This window comes from Epinephelus moara, chromosome 21, assembly GCF_006386435.1.
Source record: "Epinephelus moara isolate mb chromosome 21, YSFRI_EMoa_1.0, whole genome shotgun sequence".
Lineage (NCBI taxonomy): Eukaryota > Metazoa > Chordata > Actinopteri > Perciformes > Serranidae > Epinephelus > Epinephelus moara.
Window position 1 is genome coordinate 21,697,214 of NC_065526.1, and position 19,949 is coordinate 21,717,162.

At 40.3% G+C, this 19,949-nt stretch overlaps 1 protein-coding gene across 3 annotated transcripts in view; it reads right to left on the reverse strand.

The window, feature by feature from the left end:
• adcyap1r1a (adenylate cyclase activating polypeptide 1a (pituitary) receptor type I) overlaps positions 1–19,949 on the reverse strand; it is a 42,295-nt gene that overhangs the window by 13,449 nt on the left and 8,897 nt on the right. For all 3 annotated transcript variants that reach the window (XM_050074642.1, XM_050074641.1, XM_050074643.1), the window contains exons 3-11: positions 16,630–16,726; positions 9,074–9,184; positions 8,861–8,961; positions 8,666–8,778; positions 5,408–5,534; positions 3,854–4,007; positions 2,854–2,914; positions 2,248–2,317; positions 2,024–2,115 (exon numbers count right to left, since the gene is read on the reverse strand). In XM_050074642.1, the coding sequence (XP_049930599.1) occupies positions 2,024–2,115; positions 2,248–2,317; positions 2,854–2,914; positions 3,854–4,007; positions 5,408–5,534; positions 8,666–8,778; positions 8,861–8,961; positions 9,074–9,184; positions 16,630–16,726 (926 nt within the window). The remainder of the gene's footprint in view (positions 1–2,023; positions 2,116–2,247; positions 2,318–2,853; positions 2,915–3,853; positions 4,008–5,407; positions 5,535–8,665; positions 8,779–8,860; positions 8,962–9,073; positions 9,185–16,629; positions 16,727–19,949) is intronic.

The following is a 19,949-nucleotide window of genomic DNA, read 5'->3' on the forward strand; positions in this document are numbered from 1 at the left end:
TGAATTTGTTGGGGACTAATTTCAGCTGCGGATTAATACACATTTGGTGCTCTTGTGAGCATTTACAGCGGCATTAGGAGCAGTGTGGGACTGACTCCAAATAAACCACAGTTCCCATGTTTATTGTAATAAAGGAACATGTGACTCATCAATGTGTTTTTAATAGTTTTTAGACAACAATAGTTCTATGACACACAGGAACCAGTTAAATCACACTTTGGCTACAGAGAGGTGAAGTAAGTCTCAAGTATTTGCACCCAAGTCTTGAGTCAAGTTCTAAACCAAGACTGAGGGGTCAAGTCAAGTTTCGAGTCCTGAACAAGTCATAATGTGCTCCTTACTGAATGTGATGCCATTTTAACTACAGAATAATATATCAGATTTACAGTGGATGCAGAGACTCAGGATGCTCTACATGATGGAACGTATACCTTCAGTATACCTTCATTATGATATACTACGGAAGTGTATTGCATTCATTTCGGTGTATTCTTTTCTGTTTTTCGTGTTTGTTTGTTTTTTTTGTTTTTCAGGCTAATTTTTTTTTAATTAATATTAAGAGAGCAATAGAACAACAGACGCTTTCATTCCTTTCTTGAGAGCTCGATATAATGGAAGCAAACATGACCCGCTTGTTTAGTTTAATCCAGTTTTACTTTGTTTTGGGTTTGAGACACTGGGAGATACTCTTGTCTTTAAGTCATATAGATGGTGTTATCATTAGTTTGTCGACTTAATGCAGGCACCTTAAGACTTTGCGGTTATTCAGACAAAAAGCCCATTCAGATCTGCTGGACATTGCAGTGTTTCTCCAGAATCAGTTGGACACATAACCCAAAACAAAGTAAAACTGGATTAAACTAAACAAGCGGGTCATGTTTGCTTCCATTATATCGAGCTCTCAAGAAAGGAATGAAAGCATCTACTGCTCTCTTAACTCAGAAAAAAATACTCTAAAAAACAGAAAAAATTACCCTGAAAAAAAAAACAGAAAAATAAAAAAATTACTCTGAAAAACTGAAAAAATTACTCAATAAAACAGATTTTTTAGTGAATGCTAAATGCTAAGTGAATGCAATACGCTTCTGTAATATACTATATATATATATATATATATGTATATACTATATAATATAAGTAAATTGTGTACCTATTATTGTTTTGCTTTGCTTTATTTATTTATTTTTAATATATTAAAATTTTAAGAGGTCCTATGTCAGGAAATGTTCTGTTTTCTGGAAAAATTGAACACTAAATAAAACGTTTAAAAAATACATTAGATTTAAATTGTACTGATGTATTTAAACAAGTTTGTTGGAAGTTATTGTGTCTCCATCTGTAATGTTTCACCTGCACCTTTTGTATACTGCAGCTCATTTTTTGTTGACCACCCCTAATTTTTGAACGTTAACAAAAATATCTTTGGTATCATGCTTTCAACTGGCACTCAGGCACTTAATGTTACTTCTTCATTCTCTGGTGCAACTTGACCTGAGGCTCAATCAAGAGCAGATTGCTGGGAATAAATACTGTAGCATTAGCGTTAGTTGATTCAGAAAATAAAGAGAAATTAATGGCACAATTTTTAAATAACATAGTTTTAAATCTTTGATCTTGGAGGGAGGTATCAAGTATTTATTTAAATCAAAAGGCTTGAGTCCAAGGAGTCTTGAGTCATCGAGTTTGGCTTTGTCAAGTTCATACTTAAATCTGTGACTTGAATCTGACTTGAGTCCAAGTCATGTGACTCGAGCCCACACCTCTCCATGTTAGAAGCATTGATTCATTTTTGGTTTAAATTTTCTCATGGGATTTGTTAATAACAAAAATATAGTATATTGCCAGCAAAACTAAATTCATGTCTTCAGGCTGCAGGGTCGTTAATGTGCACAGCATCTAGAGACCTTAAAATCACGTTGATTCACTTCACTGACTTTTCACATACAACCATTTTCCACACACACAGATTTTTTTGAGGACATACACCACTGGCATCAGTGAATATTCTCTGATTGTAACTTACAGGTAAATGCTCGATTCATTCCCTCCGATGTCAGGGGACTGCAGCTTCTGCACCAGGATGATGATGATTCCAATAAAGAGGACAAAATTGATCTGAGAAAAACGAACACATAAAATAACATAAATGTGCAGGAGTTGTCATAAATTACATTCCAGTCCGTAAAGTAATAAGCATGTGTAAAAAAATAACACACAAGAAATAGTGAATGAACAAATCCGTCATACCATAATGGAGGCCACAACTGGTCCTTTGATCACCCACCAGAGGGCAGTGTTCTCATTTGTATCCCAGCATCTGGAGGAGGTGGAGGAGAACATTGTGTTTCATAGTCATTCAGCATGCTCTCCTTCACTTAGATCAACACAAGGCAACACATAGCACCATGCATTATGTCAATACAGTGGCTCTTTGCAGAAAAAGAGGGTGGAGGGGAAAGGTTTAATTTGCATGCTAAAATATTGGTAGCTTACTTCCAATGCAACACATGATATATGTTTTTAAAATGTGATCGGATTTACTCAGTGATTTAAAAAAGAAAAAAGGCATGGTCACCAAGAATAAATGTATCAGTGGTGTCTACATTGAGGGGAGTTGTTTTCTAATCCTTTTCCAAATATTCCTGCAATTGCATATGCCCTCTTTACCTTATAGGTGCCCAGATACACTTTCAAGGATTATCAAATTTTTAATTTTTGGGTGCGATTCTCAGTATCCTGAAGGCCTTTGCTGCTTTGCTCTGCTGAAAAATGTTCTCGAGTACCTTTTACACTATGTGGACATGCATTTCTTCCTTTTCTGAGATCAAACTAAAGTTGGAAGAGGAGTCATACCCAGTGTCGTGAAAGTGGAGCCTCAGAACTGCCCAGACAGTGACGCAGATGGTGGGAGTCCCTGTAATAACAGCAATCATTAATACATTAGTAAAATACAATACATTTGGTATCATGCATCAGTTTCCAGCACTTCTCATTAGTTCAGTCACATTTTGGATGATACCAACATATAGCAACAGCTTCATATTTTAGTGGTTGTAACCCTGTTTATACAGCATCTATGTAAAGATCAGATTAAAGATCACTATTAGGCATAACCTAAAATGTTTGTGTCAAGTTCTGCTACTTTAGTTGTATTTTAACATGGTGTTTGAAAAACATTTATTGGCAAGTTTGGCTAAAATATTAAAGCTCTTTGCAAAAAAAACAAAGTGAGAGCTGTTTTAATAAGACCCTCAGGATAAATACACACTGTAGCTGTAGCTCAGGCTTCTTCAACTCTGGCTCACTGATTATTTCTGTTTACATGTGAATAAAATTTAAAACCTGAAAACAAAAAATATCACCTGAATAACTAATATTTTGGTTTAATCCTTCAAAGCAGCAGAGCGCTCCTGTGCTGATGATGGCCAGTTACAACATGCATTATTGATGACAGAAGCCCCCCTTTGCAGGCCGCTCTCGTTGCATGCTTGTCTATGATCAGGCTACTTTTACAATGTGTCAAGTGTCAAGTGTACATTCATAATGACAGTAATAGCTCAGGGAAATGTTCGGCGCCTGGGTCCTTAGCTTTCTGAAAATGTGGCCACCTGAGCAATAAAGCTGATTAGCCTTGCTTTAGATGATGAGAATCCAGAACATCTGATTTATTCAAAAATACTATCTCTGGTCTTCCAAACATTAAAAAGAAAAAAAAAGAGTTGAATGTACTCAAAAAAGGTACAAGTAAACTAACTTCTGAAACTGAAACTGATGCATAAATGGTTGAATTTACTGCATGAACAGAAGGAGAAGTCTCTATTTACCACCATTAATGACAGAAATGGACACTCACCCCACCCTACGATGGTGTACCAGTAGAAGTAACGTCTCTCAGGAAAGAAAGTCTCCACCAGCAGAGTGAAGAGATACAGACCCTCAATGAAGAGCCAGAAATAGTTGGACATGACACAGTAATGGAAGAAAATCATCACTGCTTTACACGGCACCTGCACAGGGGAAACACACGGGGAAGGAAATCAATTTTATCAGTGATTTCATGTCTGTCCTGCTGATGTCGGACAATGCTTTTAGGGGTTTTGACGCAGCCTAGATTTATTATCATCCCACTTCGAGGCTGGTGCAACAATATCATATACAAGCACAGCGTGATCCACAATATGTTATACCTTTAAATTTTTAAATACATTTGAATATGTCCTTGACTTGTAAGGATACTTTAAATCCTAAAAGCATCTGGCTGCAGCTTCAAAATGTAAAAACCACGTTTAATCATCAGCCTTTCGTTTAAAAGCTCAAGACAATAAATGTCAGAGTGACAAACGACGTTAATTCCTGTAAATCACAGTGTAAACAGAGATCGTTGTCGCTGGGGTGATGGTGTTGCAACACAGTGCACAACACTGCAATTACCCTCAAGTTGTAGCATTCAGCATCAATGTGCGGGTAAAAAAAAAAAAAATTGTTTTCACAGCCAGCAGTAGACACCCACCTACATGTCAGGTGGACTGTAATCTAATGACATCATGTTAATGAAAGAGTCCATATTCTGAGTAGGGTCAACCAATTACAGCACAGTACCACAATGTCACGATGGTGACCTATGATCACCATAGTGACAACAGTAAAGGAGCAGGTTTGAACAAAGGGCAAAGTAACCATTGATATGTTAATGAGCCTCCAGTAGAAGATTTCCACTGGCCTTGCTGGAGCCATTAGCGTACCTAATTAGCTTTATTTATCATGCCTGCTTTACAACACTGAGCAATGTGTTGTAACCAGACAAAGGCTAAGAGCTTGTTCTGCATTTGTAATCGGGGAGTATTAGTCATCTAATATCGTGTTTGCTTTTTTGCAAAAAAAATTTGCATGTGATTGAAGTTCCTTCAAAGGTGTGTATCAAACGAGAAAACTGGAGGAGAACTGTTTCAAGCCCTCTCTGCGCGAACCTCTCGTTATATCTCAAACAGAACAGGCTTGATCACATTTTACACGCACGCTTTGCTTTTTAAAACGAGCGACTGAAATTCGATGAAATCCTTTAATTACGCTCTCTGGAACTGATTAACCAATGATCTTGGAAACATTTTTGCAACTGCCAATACTCTGCAAACTTCTTATACTGACTCCAAACCTGCCAGTGATCTGAGTAGAGATCATTTGGAATACTAAAAGCCTCATTTCGCAATTATCTGCATCAAATTGAAAGTAATGAAATAATTAGCCTGCTGAACTGAAAATGTATTTTTTCATTTTTAACCAAACAAGCAGTCGTGGCTGTTTGCTTTGCTGTGGGTGAAAACCATATATGGATGTAATTGGTCAGCCACTGATTACGTGAATGTTCAGGAAAGACCACGCAGTGTATGAATCAGTTGTTGTTACTGACGGTGTGTTCGAAGCAGTGGTCTTCCTCAGCGTACAGCACACCGTCCTTGATGAAGACTGAGATGGCTCTCAGGATGAAGGACACAAACAGGTTCATGTGGATGAAGTTCCTGGTACAGTGGAGCTTCCTGGAGAGAAGAGAGATAAGATACATCACATCTTATCTTGTTTCCACTCTTAAAATTGAATCAAAGCAAATTATTTAATGTAGTTGGAATTTTTTTGTGTTTAACCTTTCTGATTTTTACTCCTTCTATTTACTGGTGTTTTCACTGTGCTACTACGTCTAAACCATATAGCCATATATTATTTTTTTCTGAATAAATTAGGCTACGCAGAAATGCATTAGTTTGGCATGTCTTTGGTACTCTTTACAGGGTCCAGGTTAGTTTTTATGAAACCAATAAAAACAACAACCTTTAAGTCCACCTATTCAGCAGTAAAAACAATACATACACATGTAACGTATAGTTTATAAAACACTATAATGTAGTTGTAAGCAGCTGTATGTATTTATCAATGTACAGTATTTGTCTCTCCTATGAAGACATATTTCACATTACAGTTGTTTTTTGCCCACAGGAGTTATAGTTGTTAACAAATACATAATAAATACTCACATATGATTAAAAATATACTATACAGGATTTTCCTAAAAACAGTGTAGTATGCATACAGAAGTAATCCCTCTCAGTCTTCACTTACAACCCATTAGAAGTGTGTGGCGGTGTATTTTTCTGCAGAGACTCTGCCCTCTGCCTGTATTTTCTTATTTTCTTCTTATTTTTTGTGTTTGGGGTGTTTATGGGCGCTCAGGTGAGGTCGGGGCTTTATAAAAAGGTAGTGACCAGGTGCCAGACTGTAAGCAGCAGGCATTCAAGAGACACAGTGCTGAAAAGTGCAAGTACAGCAAGGCAAAACACCAAATGAGAATGAATCCAGGGTTGGCAAGCGTGTTTACAAACAGCAACAATCCTGAAGAGTATTCCTTTAACAACTACATTGCACTGTGTGTTTATATGCTGATTATAATGACAAATAGATGGATTGGATTGGGCTTTTGTGTCCGAAAATCCAAATGTTTTCAGCACAAATCAAATATCAGTCTGTTGCACTATTTTCTTTTTTAAAAGTCCAGTGTGTAGGTTTTACTGCCACCTAGTGGTATGTTTGCAGAGCTGAACCTTTTCACATGTGTCAAGCCAGAGGGGTTACAAAAACATATCATGGTAAACTCTTGGGCCAACAATGTAGGAGAGCTACAGTGGCTATTGTGAAAATGCGCAAATGTGAATGGCCCCTACATAGAGCCAGTGTTTGATTTGTCTGTTCGGGGATACTGTAGAACAACATGGTGGACTCTGTGGATGAGGACCTGCACAGTATTTAGATATAAACGACTCATTCTAAGGTAACAAAAACACAAGGTGACTATAAGCAAATGAAAGAGCAGTTACAAATATTAAACACCATTTCTGTCAATAGATGCCCCTAAATCCAACACACTGGACCTTTAACCGATAATTGTTAAAGGATAACTTTGGTATTTTTCAACCTGGGCTCTATTTCCCCATGTGTATGTGTGCGTATGATTGTGTATGTGTGCGTATGATTCATAGGTACAACTCGTTCTAAAATTGGTTCAGTATTGAGCCGCGAGGTAGATATGGGGGCAAATGCATCCCGTATAAGGTTGCACATTATAAGTGCTTTTTTTCGCCACTGACCGGTTCAGATTGCCAGTGTTATCTCTGTAAATAGCATACTAAGCGTTTCCCTGACCCTTCACCTCCTCCCGGCTGTGACATCATCTCGCGAGAGCTTTGCTTGTTGCCATAAGAAAACAGAGGCATGCTGAGCGCCGCTGAGAGTGGCGCTGGTTGTCCCGGAGCACAGTTGAGAGTTTAACTGCATCGGTATCATGGCTGCANGGCTGTGACATCATCTCGCGAGAGCTTTGCTTGTTGCCATAAGAAAACAGAGGAGCCATGCTGAGCGCCGCTGAGAGTGGCGCTGGTTGTCCCGGAGCACAGTTGAGAGTTTAACTGCATCGGTATCATGGCTGCATATTTACCCAGTTTCGAGAATGAGGATGAGCCCTTTTATTACAATGTCTGCCTGTACTTATTTGAGCCCAAGTATACGGACGAGGAGCTCCTACAAACTGAAGAGCAGACGAGGATAGAGAGAGAGGGCCAACGAGCAGACGAGGGTGAAACAGCGGCTGCACGAACGCAAATCTCTGAGGACTGGTGGTGCTCCTTGCTGTGACTCCATGCCCACAGAGGAAGAATGTCTGTGTTGCAACGAGTGGGACCTGTTGCCCAATATTCATGGTCTCGATGTGTCCTGGGATGATACAGAAACTACCAAACGCTGTGTAACTATGTTAGAGGATTTCCCCCCTCTGATCAACAGGGCAGTGCTGGATACCTTTTTTCATGTGCCCAAAATAAATTGGAGGAGGTGGCCAAAACCACAGGGACCAAATGGTCAACTATCCATCGAGTAAGTATAACTAATATGTCTTTATGCATGTAATACTGATACCTAGAATTGTCTCCGAGACGCACATTTATTGTTGCATACTTTGCCCTCGTATATATAGTCAACATCCAACAACAAGCAAAGCTCTCGCGACATGACGTCACGGCCGGAAAGAGGTGAAGGGTCAGGGAAACGCTAGTATGCTATTTACAGAGATAGCACTGGCGATCTGAACCGGTCAGTGGCGAAAAAAAAAACACTTTTAATGTGCAAACTTATACGGGACGCATTTGCCCCCATATCTACCTCACGGCTGCCGGCTCCCTCAATACTGAACCAATTTTAGAACGAGTTGTACCCATGAATCATACGCACACATACACATGGGGAAATAGAGCCCAGGTTGAAAAATACCGAAGTTGTCCTTTAAGTTTAGGAAATGTGAATAAATAAGTTTAAAAAAGTCAAAATACTGAAAGTTAGTCTCGCTAATTTTTAAATTGCTAATTTTGTCTAGAATCAAAAGATATTTCGTTTAGATATTTATGTGACTTATGCAGAAAATACTTAAAAGTGAGAAGCTGGAACTAGTTTGCTTTGAGGACCTCTGATGCCTCAGTAATGTAAAAAGAAATGTAAAAACAAAAAGCTAATTTTGCCACCCCTACTAATTTTCTTTCTTATTTCCATTTGGGCCAAACCTGATTTAAATTTCATGGCTTCAAATTTGGAGAACAAGCATAAATGAGCAACCTGACTTTGTGATGCTCACCTGAATCTGCAGAGAATGACCATGGCGGTAGTCAGAGACACCAGCGATGTGCTGTAGCCGACCGTGTACAGGGCCCTGACTGAATCGAAGTACGTATGTATCGGGTCATCTGTCTAATGTTGGAGACAGAGGGTTAGTCATATGTGTTTGTGATAAGTGAATCATGACATTTAGATGAGGTAAAAGAGGTCGTACAGGTTCACTGGTGTTGTCATAGAACATGCAGACGTCCACGTAGTGAGGGAAAGGTTCAGACCAGCCGTCCTCGGTGCAGTTACGACTGACCTTCCCCATCTCTGCAAGTGGAAAACATGCCTCAGGCTGAACTGGACTGAACGTTATTAATTTTTAAATACAAATAAGATCAAATCAAATGAGAGCCGCTGCTGAGCTCCCTGTTGCTCTCACCATCCTCAGGGTCCATGAGGTCGTTGAAGAGCTCTGGACAGTTGACCACCACCACTTCACCGACTCTGGCCGCCTGCCAGCAGGTCAGGTTATCCCACATCCACGGACACACTAAAGGGACGAGAGAAACACAAACACAACAAGGTCAGTGTGAAGCTCCTGTTAGCATTCCTGTTGTTACTGAGGTGATGAAACGATACTGACACTAATTGAAATGAACTGAGCTGAATTAATTTGAATTTTAAGGCAAATGAATTGGGAGGTAATAGAGTTTCCAAAGATATTGAGCATTTTCATGACACCCACATGCACTAAACTACTGCTAACATTGCTAACATGGAGACAGCTTTCAAATCTTATTAGCTCTTTTGAGGTAATAAGATCTCCTATCTCACATTTTAACACTTTATCTTAAAAAGCATGTGTTAATACCTGATGATCTCTAAGTTTCAGTGCCAGTAAGCTGTTTAGAGAGGTTTTAAAATAAAAGTAAATCTAAAACTATGAAAGTGAGGTGGATAAAGATAGGATTATGATATTAGGGTGTTTGAAATTACACCTTCAACTGGAGAGGCAGCATACTGATAACAGCTTCCTGCAGCAGCTGAAAATGACGATGAGAGCAGTAAGAGTGAACCAAAGTTGCAGGCCAGACAGTTAAACAATGAGCTGAGACACACTATAAAGCTCCATCAAGCCGAGGGGAGACACAGACCAGGGGCGGAGCCAGATGTTGTGAACATTTGAGACTCAGCTCAAAGCCAGGGGGGTCCATATAAGCATGCTTCCCAGGGGAGATTCTTCCCCATTTACAGCAGCTATATGCACATCTTTGAAGGCATTTGAGATGAACAGAATGCCTAAAAATCTGTACATCATTTGGGAAAGACATGATAATTGCCAAGGAAAAAAATCATCTTAAAGACCACATCCTGTTTCGAACTGTCTCCAACTGTCTTTATCATACCATAACAAAACAAATGGATGACTTATTTTCAGTCTTGCCGCCTAAAAACAGGCAAAAAGCGCCTGATGTTACATTGTTAAATGGATACTTTGCAGATTTTTAACCAACTTTGTATCAGAGCAATGTGGTTAGCATGTGTAAATGAACTTTGGCAAACTTCCCTCCATCTTACCAGCACCCAGATCTCCCTGCTCATGTCTCAGCCTTAGTTGACTATTGCTCAAACTATAGATTGTACTTCCACATTTTCATATGCCCCCCAAGACGTGATTCAAGAGAGAGACAACCATCTGTCTCTCTTTCTCTCAAACTCAGACCAAACTCAGATCAAACTGTAAAACTAGGGCACTGCTGATGAAATAAACCAAGATCCTGTTACTGTATAGCCTATTTCTCACCTAACATTATGTTTAGAAAAATATTTTAGTGCACTGTTTGGCTGTGATATTTTGAGTTTGCAAACAGGAAGTGGGCACCATATTGTTTTTCTATGTTGTAAAAACAGACACTAAAAAAAACAAACTTAAATCAAACAGTAAAACTAAGCAGTGTTGGTCAAATATGAACCAAGATTCTGTTACTGCATTGCCTATTTCTTGCCTAAAATGTTTTCAAAAACATATTTTAGCTTACTGTTCATATTGTATTCTGTACTGAACTGTGCAATATGAGACTGTCTGTTACATGCCATACTGTTTCTTGTGGAGAAACCAGCTGCATTACATCCCCCACCAGCAGGGGCACTGTTTGGGCTGGTGTGGCACAGTGCATACTGGTAGTTGTAGTTTTTTTTTCTACCTCATGAACAAATACAAATGCCACAGCCCTTTCCCTCAGTTTCCTCTGGTCATGTAGCACCAATTTGAAAAGTATTTGTGTCTTTCTACTATTTTATGACCATCTTTCCAGCAGTGAAATACTTCTTTATACTGAAAGATGGATTAAATCAGATTCAAAACAATACAACATTATATACAGTACAAATTTATATATGTGTCTTATTTTGCCGCTCGTATTTATCTGCTAGCTTAATGTCTAAAATGAACCGTGTGTAAGACAACATGAGTTGTTGCTAAAACAAAGACATGTCTGCAACAAAGTTAATTTTTTCCTGATTTGTCTGTCTGTAAAAAAGCCTTTTCAGTGTCAGAATGTTAGGAAGGGTTGGGGACTTGTGGAAAATGGGTCCAGTATTTACTTAAGTGACTACAGGGCGAAGGAAATGGTCATAATCCGTAATCCCATTCACTTTTCCCATTGGAATGAATGGACTCAGGGTCACAGCTAGTCTCCTTAATATAAGGAGGCGGGGCAGTGGTGACACCCATGTGACACAGAAACAAGAAAAGACTCTAAACTGGGCCGTCTGGATTTATCAGTGGTCTCTGCTCCTAACTGCCAGCCTTAGATTTTAATAATAGCTAGATACAGGACGCCAAGATTGCTCCTATTCATTCCAGTGGAGTTGCTTGCCTGGTACATACAGTACCAGTCAAAAGTTCAGACACGCTTTCCCATTTACTTGAATGGAAAAGTGTGTCCAAACTTTTTACTGGTTCTGTATGCCAAAAAAGTTTTCTAGCTAAAGCGTTCCACAGCTTCCACAGTATATGACCCATTGAATATGTGCAGTTTCTCCTGTTGGCCCCGCCTGCAAGTTCCCGCTTGGCTTATAGACTTGACATTGTGATGATGTCACAGATTTTTAAATCGCTTTTCTTGGCTTGAGGAAAGTTCTTCAAATTAAAAACGATATGATCCCCCGGCTCCTCCAGTCCGCCTGTCGAAATAACCTTTAGCAAGATACTGCATCCCAAATTGCTCCTGATAGCTGTTCCATGTGTGTGTGTTAGCGTGTGAAAGGTTATCGAGTAGGCACCATATATGATCAGCCTCAGCCACCAGTGTGTGTGAATGTTGTGTAAAAGCGCTTTGAGTGGTTGGAAGACGAGAAAAGTGCTATACAAGTGCAGTCCATTTACTATTTTACCATTCAATAGCCAGGACAGTCCGCAGGGGCCGATGGACCATTTTATCGTCTACTTGACACATAAAGTGTGAGCACTTAGGTCGTGGCTCGATGATTGGACCGCACAGTGTGAGCACATAACTTGTGAGCTTGTGAGAACAACATTTCTAAAACGGTCTCAAATCGTACAGTGTAGTTTAACAAAATATGTAGATGTTATTTTTTGTTTGTTTGTTTTTGTTATATCCAAACTGAATGTAATAGTCTCCACCCAAACAGGCTGAAACTAAATCTCACCTAAGCCAGTTCTTTTTTTTGGTCATCTTTTCATCAGCCTCAACCATTACCTGACTCATGCTCACTTACCAATCTCACTTTCTTTCTGTGTTCTCTTCTCTCTGCTCCCACACTGGCCTTTATCTTCAGCACCTCCTTATCCTTTCCCCTTCTCTTTACTACGCTGCTTACGCTCTGGTGGTTTTATAATGCTGCGGAGGCAGGTACAAGTCTGATTGTATGTGTGTTCACCCGCGTGCATTTTCAGGGTGTTTCTGAGTATGGCCGCATCTGTGTGTTTGTGCATGTGTTCCTGGACATGCATGTGTGTGTATTTGTTTGCAGACCTTTCTCTATATTCTGCTTGGCTCTCTAATCTGTTTTGGTTCTGTCTGGTGAGCCGGACACAAAGCCAATTACCTTTTAAAGGGCAAATCGGAGCCAAATGAGCCGCACTGAGCTACAGAGGTAACCGGCTTAATAAAGCACTCTGTCTGCATCACTGGCTATTTCATACGAGATCCCACAGTATGCTGAATCTTCACCGGGCTGCAAACATACAGCATAATATCCACACGCATATTGCACATTTATAGAGTACACAAACACACACACGCTCAGATCGTTTTTTCACATTAAAGCAGATTTTATCGGGCGAGTGACTGAGAGCTGTCATTTTGTATTCTGAGTCATGAGGTGCCACAGAAGCAGAAGGCTGATAAGAACTAATTTCTCTTTACTCCTTCATATTTTTTAATAAACACGAGTCTGAAAGGAAGAACATGTCATGGAGCTCCTGGAAAGATCTGCATCTGGATGTGATCAATTTGTTTTTGTGGGAGTCTTACAAATAGCTAAGAAAGAAAAAGGCAGGCAAACCTCGGTGCTATTTGCACCCGGGTGAGAATAGTCACACTGCAGCTATTCCTCTATTAATATCTATCCATACCACGCATTATTATGGATCAGTACAGGGTCGGGAGTGGTTCAGGGATTAGGGCAAAGAGGTCATAGTTAGGGCTTGTACGAGCCAATTTCAGACATTCTCTGAGATTAAAGCCGTAAATTTATGAGGAAAAAAATCAGAAAAGTACTGCTAGTAAGTCATGTAATCTAGTATAAAGAGCAACACAGTCCACATAGGAAGTAAGACATGATTGATGAGTGGGTCAAATAAAAGGCTTTTGCATAGGACACTGGGCTTCAAGTCCCATATGAGCTAACACTGGCTTATTCATTTCAAACTTAGTTGACCTATAATTTCAGTTTCTAGGGCATATAGAGCTGCTGATTGCCCACTGTGTACATTAACTTCACATTTTAACACACCTGTTCGTATTAACATTATATTTCAACACCAAGGAATATCCACCCAGGTGTAAATGGCCACACTGGCTATTTTCACCTGAGCGCAAATAGCATTGTTAGCTATGGACACCAAGGTGCTAATAGCATCTGCCTGAAATCTAAGTAGGACCACATTTTAATACAGATCAATTTTTCGGTCTATAAAACGTCACAAATAGTGAAAAACTACTCCCTTGAGGCCAAACTGATGTTCTCAAATGTCTTGTTTGTCTGACCAACAGTCCAAAACACACAAAGCTATTTAATTCACAATGTTATAAAACCAAGCAGCAACCCTGAGGCTGTAAAATGAGGCCAACGCTAAAGTGCCAACACCTGCAGTTCCTTTAATGGCCACTGGAGGCTGGCCCCAGAACCAAGTCAATCCCGATAGACTCTAATACATGTTTACAGCCTAGTGCTAAAACCAGTTTTCGTCTCTATAGATTATTTCAACATTCATGACAACTGTACAAAAGGTGAATTTTTATATAACTCACCTGTTTACATTTTATTAAGGCTTAAAGTTATGCAAATTTATGGGCGTGGTCTGCAGAGTGACAGGCTGTCTGCAAGACGTTGCTGCAGTCTGTAGCCCCTTTTACACTGCCAGATTTTCCGTGAATGTTGGGCTGTTTTGCCGGCAAGCTGCGAGCGTTTAAACACACAGAGCCGGATTGGCGAGTTGATCCGAGGTGCCCAATTTTCCGCCTCGTAGGGTAGACATATTGGCGGAACCCTTTTAGTTTAAAAAGACCGAGGCGGCCTTCCGCCATGGGAGGGGCTGTTGATGACTTGTGGGAGGAGCTACTGATGACGCCACATGTGCGACCCACTGGCGGTGGATAAACAGGAAACAGCTGATTATTAGGAATTAGCAGCTAGTAGCAAGAGGGGAACGCAAACCTGACAGACACTGTAAAGATGAGCAACTGAGGAATTGCACACCCTCCTTGTCCTCGCAAACGAAGAGGCCATTAACTGTCAGATGACGGGAACGGTGAAGGACGGGCCAACTTATGAGAGAATCGCCGAAGGACTGACCAGCCGCGGCTTCCCTCTCACGTGACTGTTTACGTCACATGCTGAGCTACACGTTTTGTTACTTGCTCACGCCCCCCATTGCCCCGAAAAAGGCACATTCTGTATAAACAAAAGTAGGTAGGCAGCATTTCGCTGCACTCCCCGATTTTGTTTTTACACTGCCAATGCTGAAAGAAGACTAATTGGGCTTTCCTGCAAGTGTGCACAATTCCTATTTAAAAGGGGCTTGTCAGTCAGATCCACCCTTTACCCAACCAATAGCTGATGACACATTGGAGAAGCTGTGAAATGAAAATGTACTCCTATCAAAATAAGTGCAGGTCAACTGTCTTTCGATGGATTATGTGTTAAACTGATGAGTCATTCCTATATTAACACCACTCTAAAGAGTATTTAAGTAATCTTGTGACAGCCACGTTTACGGTGTCAACATCCAGCATTCATTTTCCTTTGGCTTTAGACCAACGGTTGACTGAAGAGAATTTAGTTCTGAAATAATAAACACAGCGCAGAGGTCATTTTACATCAACTACTCATTTTGAACTGTGCTAAATTCAGCTGGATGGTGATTACAGCACCTGACATCAAATTATTATGTTGCACTCAAATGGCCTGTAGACTAATCTGAGGCCAGAGTACCTTAATTAAAAATATAATAGCACAAGACATAGAAAAATCACAAAATCTGCTTTTAGAAGTGAATCGTGATAAATCAGAAAAAAAGAATCCGAGAGGCTATCTCTTTTTCTTCTGTCTTATTTATTATTTCCCTGTTCTCGTTTTTCTTTTTCCCTTTTTTTTTACTTTTTCTGAGGCCCTAAGTCAGATTTCTGCAAACCAGGCGTTTTTATTTCCTCACCAACGATTTGCTGTCAGCAGAAACACAGAATGGTTCCTTTTAAAGGAACAGGAGGAAACAAGGATCAGTGAAAGGGTCGAGACAGGTCAACATGTGTGAATATATGGTGTGGAAATGGATAGCTCGCTACAAAAACAAACTGCCCATGTTGCAGGAGAGTGAGGGAGTAAATGGAAACAGAGTGGCTGACTAAAAACTTAAGTCATGCACCTGTGCTCCAACCTTCCTCTGGGCATGAAAAGGGTTTAAAAATACTGAAAACGCAGATAAAACACATTAAAAGAGCAGATGCAGTTTGGTGTGTAGCACACAGGAAGGAAGACTGCAGGCCCGACCTTTAAGATCTACAGATGAAAAACGAGCTCCTCGTCCTCTTTTAACTTGTTATCTTACACTCTAAATCTTTTATGCTTCATGTTTTTTATCAAGGAACCCTGTGGCTGTCAGCGAAGCCGTGAGTCACAGTGCAGTCTGGGAGATGCAGTCTGTTGGGCGACTTTGGAGCAGCGGGAGGCCTGCAGCAGTAGCTAATGAAAACCACAATCCATAGCCAAGAAAATAATTGCTTCCTGGAATCACACACCAAGTTTCCACTGTTTTTTGGAAAAGGGGACGTGAGAAATGTGAAAGCAGCTCAGCGTGACATTACAGGCAGACATTTGGTTTGTGATCTGTATATCACTGGATGCTTGCCTGTTCTGTATAGCGGCCTGTCAAGGTGATGTATTTGTAACATGAACATGATAGGAAACTGCACTTATCTTTCATCCTTACATGTCCCTTTATGACCTTTTCAAACACTGATTGCCTAAACTGAAAAATGCCAGATCGCTGAGTGCAAAAACAAAGTCTGTTTTCTTTTATTTGTTCCCGGAAAGCTAGATTTTTAGGAGATGAATGACTTTCATCAGCAGCTTGGTGTTTTCTGAGCAACCCAAGACGTAAACTATTTAATCTCAGCAGCAGAGCCGTGAAAACTGGTGGCTTCATGTCAAAATATACACACAGGAGGATGCGAAAATAGATACACACACACACACACACACACACACACACACACACACACACACACACACACACGCATACTCACATACCTAATTCAAGGTCATCACTGGGGTTGTGCAGCATGATCCTCTCCATGCATTTCTCATGTTCACGCTTGATGATACAGTGCCCGGACTCTGAGGCCACCTGGAGAAAATAAACAAAAACACACACACCGTGCCACAATAAATATCGACTGTAGTGATACACGGCATCACTGAGGATAGTGTTAAAGGCTCTGGAAACCTTTCATAACCAGCTTCTTGCTCTTGCCAAGAGCTACGATATAAACACAGTAATATCTGCCAAAGTTAAAATTACACCCTTTATGTGACATTTTATGTCTAAGTGGCTAATGGGAACAACAGTTTTTGAAACCAGTACTGAGTGAGATCACTGCAGACGGCAGTGGCGAAAAAGGCTGTGATGTAATGCTGTGCACACGTGAGCCGTCATATTAACGTCCATTATAAGTGTTTGTTTTGGTGCACGTTCAGATTATTATTTTCTGTGCCTGACAACTAATTGAAAGGATCCCTACAGAGATTGACCTTTCATTTATACAGCAAGATCCTTTTGGTTTCCTCAAAAACAGCCCAGAAATTGGTACCGTCAAACCCACCAGACTCTGTTTAAATAAACAGTAATTTTATCATCATACAACACACTTCATTCAAAGTCAACAGAAACAAAATGAAACTCATAAAACCCATCTTCGTTCCTCTTTCCACTGTTCCAACAATCACCAACTCTGGTTTGGTTGAAATAAACCCTTAATTCGCCCAGTTAGATATGACAATATGCTGGCTTTATACACGCTAAAATTACTATTATTTTAAATGGAGTCTGGTGGGTTTGCTAGGACTATTTCTGGACAAATAAAAAGGATCTTAGTCTTTAACAAAAATGTTTATCTCTGTAGGGATCCTTTCCATAACGTTGTCAGTCACTTATAACAATCTGAGCCTGTCAATGGTAAAAACAAGCACTTTTAGTGGACGTTAATCGGTGTTGCCAAATGCTAGGAGTTGTTACTTTGCAGCCTGTTTAGCGGGTGCCCTCTCACTTAATACTGGACCAGTTTAAAAACTGGTAACTCAAAAAAACAGGGGAAATAGGGACCAAGTTGAAAAATACAGAAGTCACCCTTTAACGTTTGCCTGTTTGTATTTTTGTGTGTACTTTCCTCACTCATTTAAAATGTGCAGAGCTTTGGGGGAGGAAGGGAATGTCTGGTATTTACAAGGACAAATCTGAACTTAGCAAATCAAGAATTGCAATACTTAGGTTGACAAAGAGATGCCGCAGTCAATCAAATGTGATAAAACCAGAAACATGAGTTTCAGACCAAGTAGGTTTGTTTTTCTTACTTTAAGTTTGATTGTTGCTTATTGAGTGTCAAGTATTTGATGATTTAGAGAAATACTTAAGATTTGAGAGTTGCCTTTTAGCTGCACTGATCAATATTTCTATTCTGACAACACATAAAATAAATAAATGTCAAATTAAAGGCATCACTTATCGTGACAAACCCACTGAGGACTATCACCAAAATCTGCAGTTCCCTGTCAGGGGAGTTTTGGTGTTTTTCAGCTCATTGTTTTGGTTTTCAGGACCACACATCCACTGTTTTGGTTCACTGTCATGGCTTTCATCAGGTCCACCTCTAGCTGCAGCAGCAGAAGGCTCTGATAAACCCACTGTACACTACCTTCTCAGAGTCAAACAGCACACAGACAAAGTCAGAGACTAGCTAATGAACATAGTGTAGCATTTAGCAGCTTCAGAGTCAGATATTTCTCTGAAGGTGGCAGTGCTGTTTGGGCTGAGAAAGCCTGTGGGTTTATCTTCTCTATCTCCTTTAACCTTAGCTTATATTGGAGTTATGCTATGTAGCGTGTGAAATAGAGTATGGTGAATGTGCTAGGAAAGGTAGTATCAGCACTGCTTTTACCTGGAGCTCGCATAAATGGAGCCTGGGGTTGGTTGAAGGTGGCGGTGCTGTTTGGGCTGAGAAAGCCATGTGTAAGTAAGGTAAAGGAGGTTGTTGGGTCGGTGAGGGTAGCAGTGAGACCTGGCATTAGGGGAGTGTCTCTGGGATGCCAGAGATCACTGTCTGGCGTCCCAGAGGTGTCGTGGGACCAACTAGGCGAAACACTGGTGAAAGGAGGTTCCCACCTGATGACCCCAAAGACATGCTAGTTATCACTGCTCACTGGTTTGTATAGTTAAGCCTTGCCATAATAGCTTATCATAGGGCTTATGAGTGCTGATCCTTTCTCTAGAGCACAAACTTCTTGTGTTTATTTGAACTCAGGAGAGTTAAAGGGAGAATGATATCAGCTAGCATTTTAAGTGGTCAGTAATATCACTAGAAATAAGTGCTAATGTTGCTCTGTATCTGCTGGATGTGGAACTCAGTAACTGTTCGCTAACAGGTTAACTTTATGCCCCTGAGTGGGCAAAAAAATTAATTAATGCAGGGTCAAAAAGTACAATTTATTCTGTGTCTCTGCATTAAGTGTTTCAGTCTATCTATCTGTTGGTACATGTCAAATATTTGTCAAAGCATTTATGAGTATCCTGTTTATACCAAACCTCTCTTTTTCCCTCTGTAAAATGTTATTTCTGATGACTCATCCTGCACTCTGTTGACTCATGGGTCGAAGCAGCTAGTGGAGTGGTATCATGGGTCAAAGGTGTGTGTTTGTCATTATGTTAGTAAAACATAAAATTGTCTTTCTTGTTCTTCGCCTCTTGATTAACAAGCTGGGGGATGAGGGAGTTGTAAGCGGAGGCTCCAAAGTTTTGTTTTGCAGAGGTTTGCAAATTTACATCCACTTTTGAGTCATCAAATCCATGCACAATATTTTCCAGTGTCTCTTAAATTTGTATCTCACCAACATATTCCATGTCACTTAGAATTACAGTGGAGTAACTAAGGTGGGTCTGGTTCCAAGGTGCAGTCGGGGAAACTATTAACCCAGTGGTAGTCGAGTTAATATAAGTCACGCTCCTTCTCACTCTCTTAAAGCCAATCTCTGTTTTGCACCTTTACCTTTCATGCACCCTCCTCCCTCCCTCTAACAGTGAGCTGATAGGTGTAATACGTCCCAGCCCTCTGAGCCATGGCTGACTCATCACTCTATCTCTCTGCCCTCCAATATGAATTCACTCCAGGCCTTGCTGCCGAGATAAGATGGGGCATCAACCAACTGTGAAGATGTCCCAGGATTTACCTTCTTTCTTTACTGCACCACACGTGGGCGGAATTTTAAAACGCTGCATGGGTTACGTGAAACATCATCAGAGGCATCTTTTATCTAGTTTCTGGTGCGATTCCATTTCCAGACAACAATATTGGACGCTG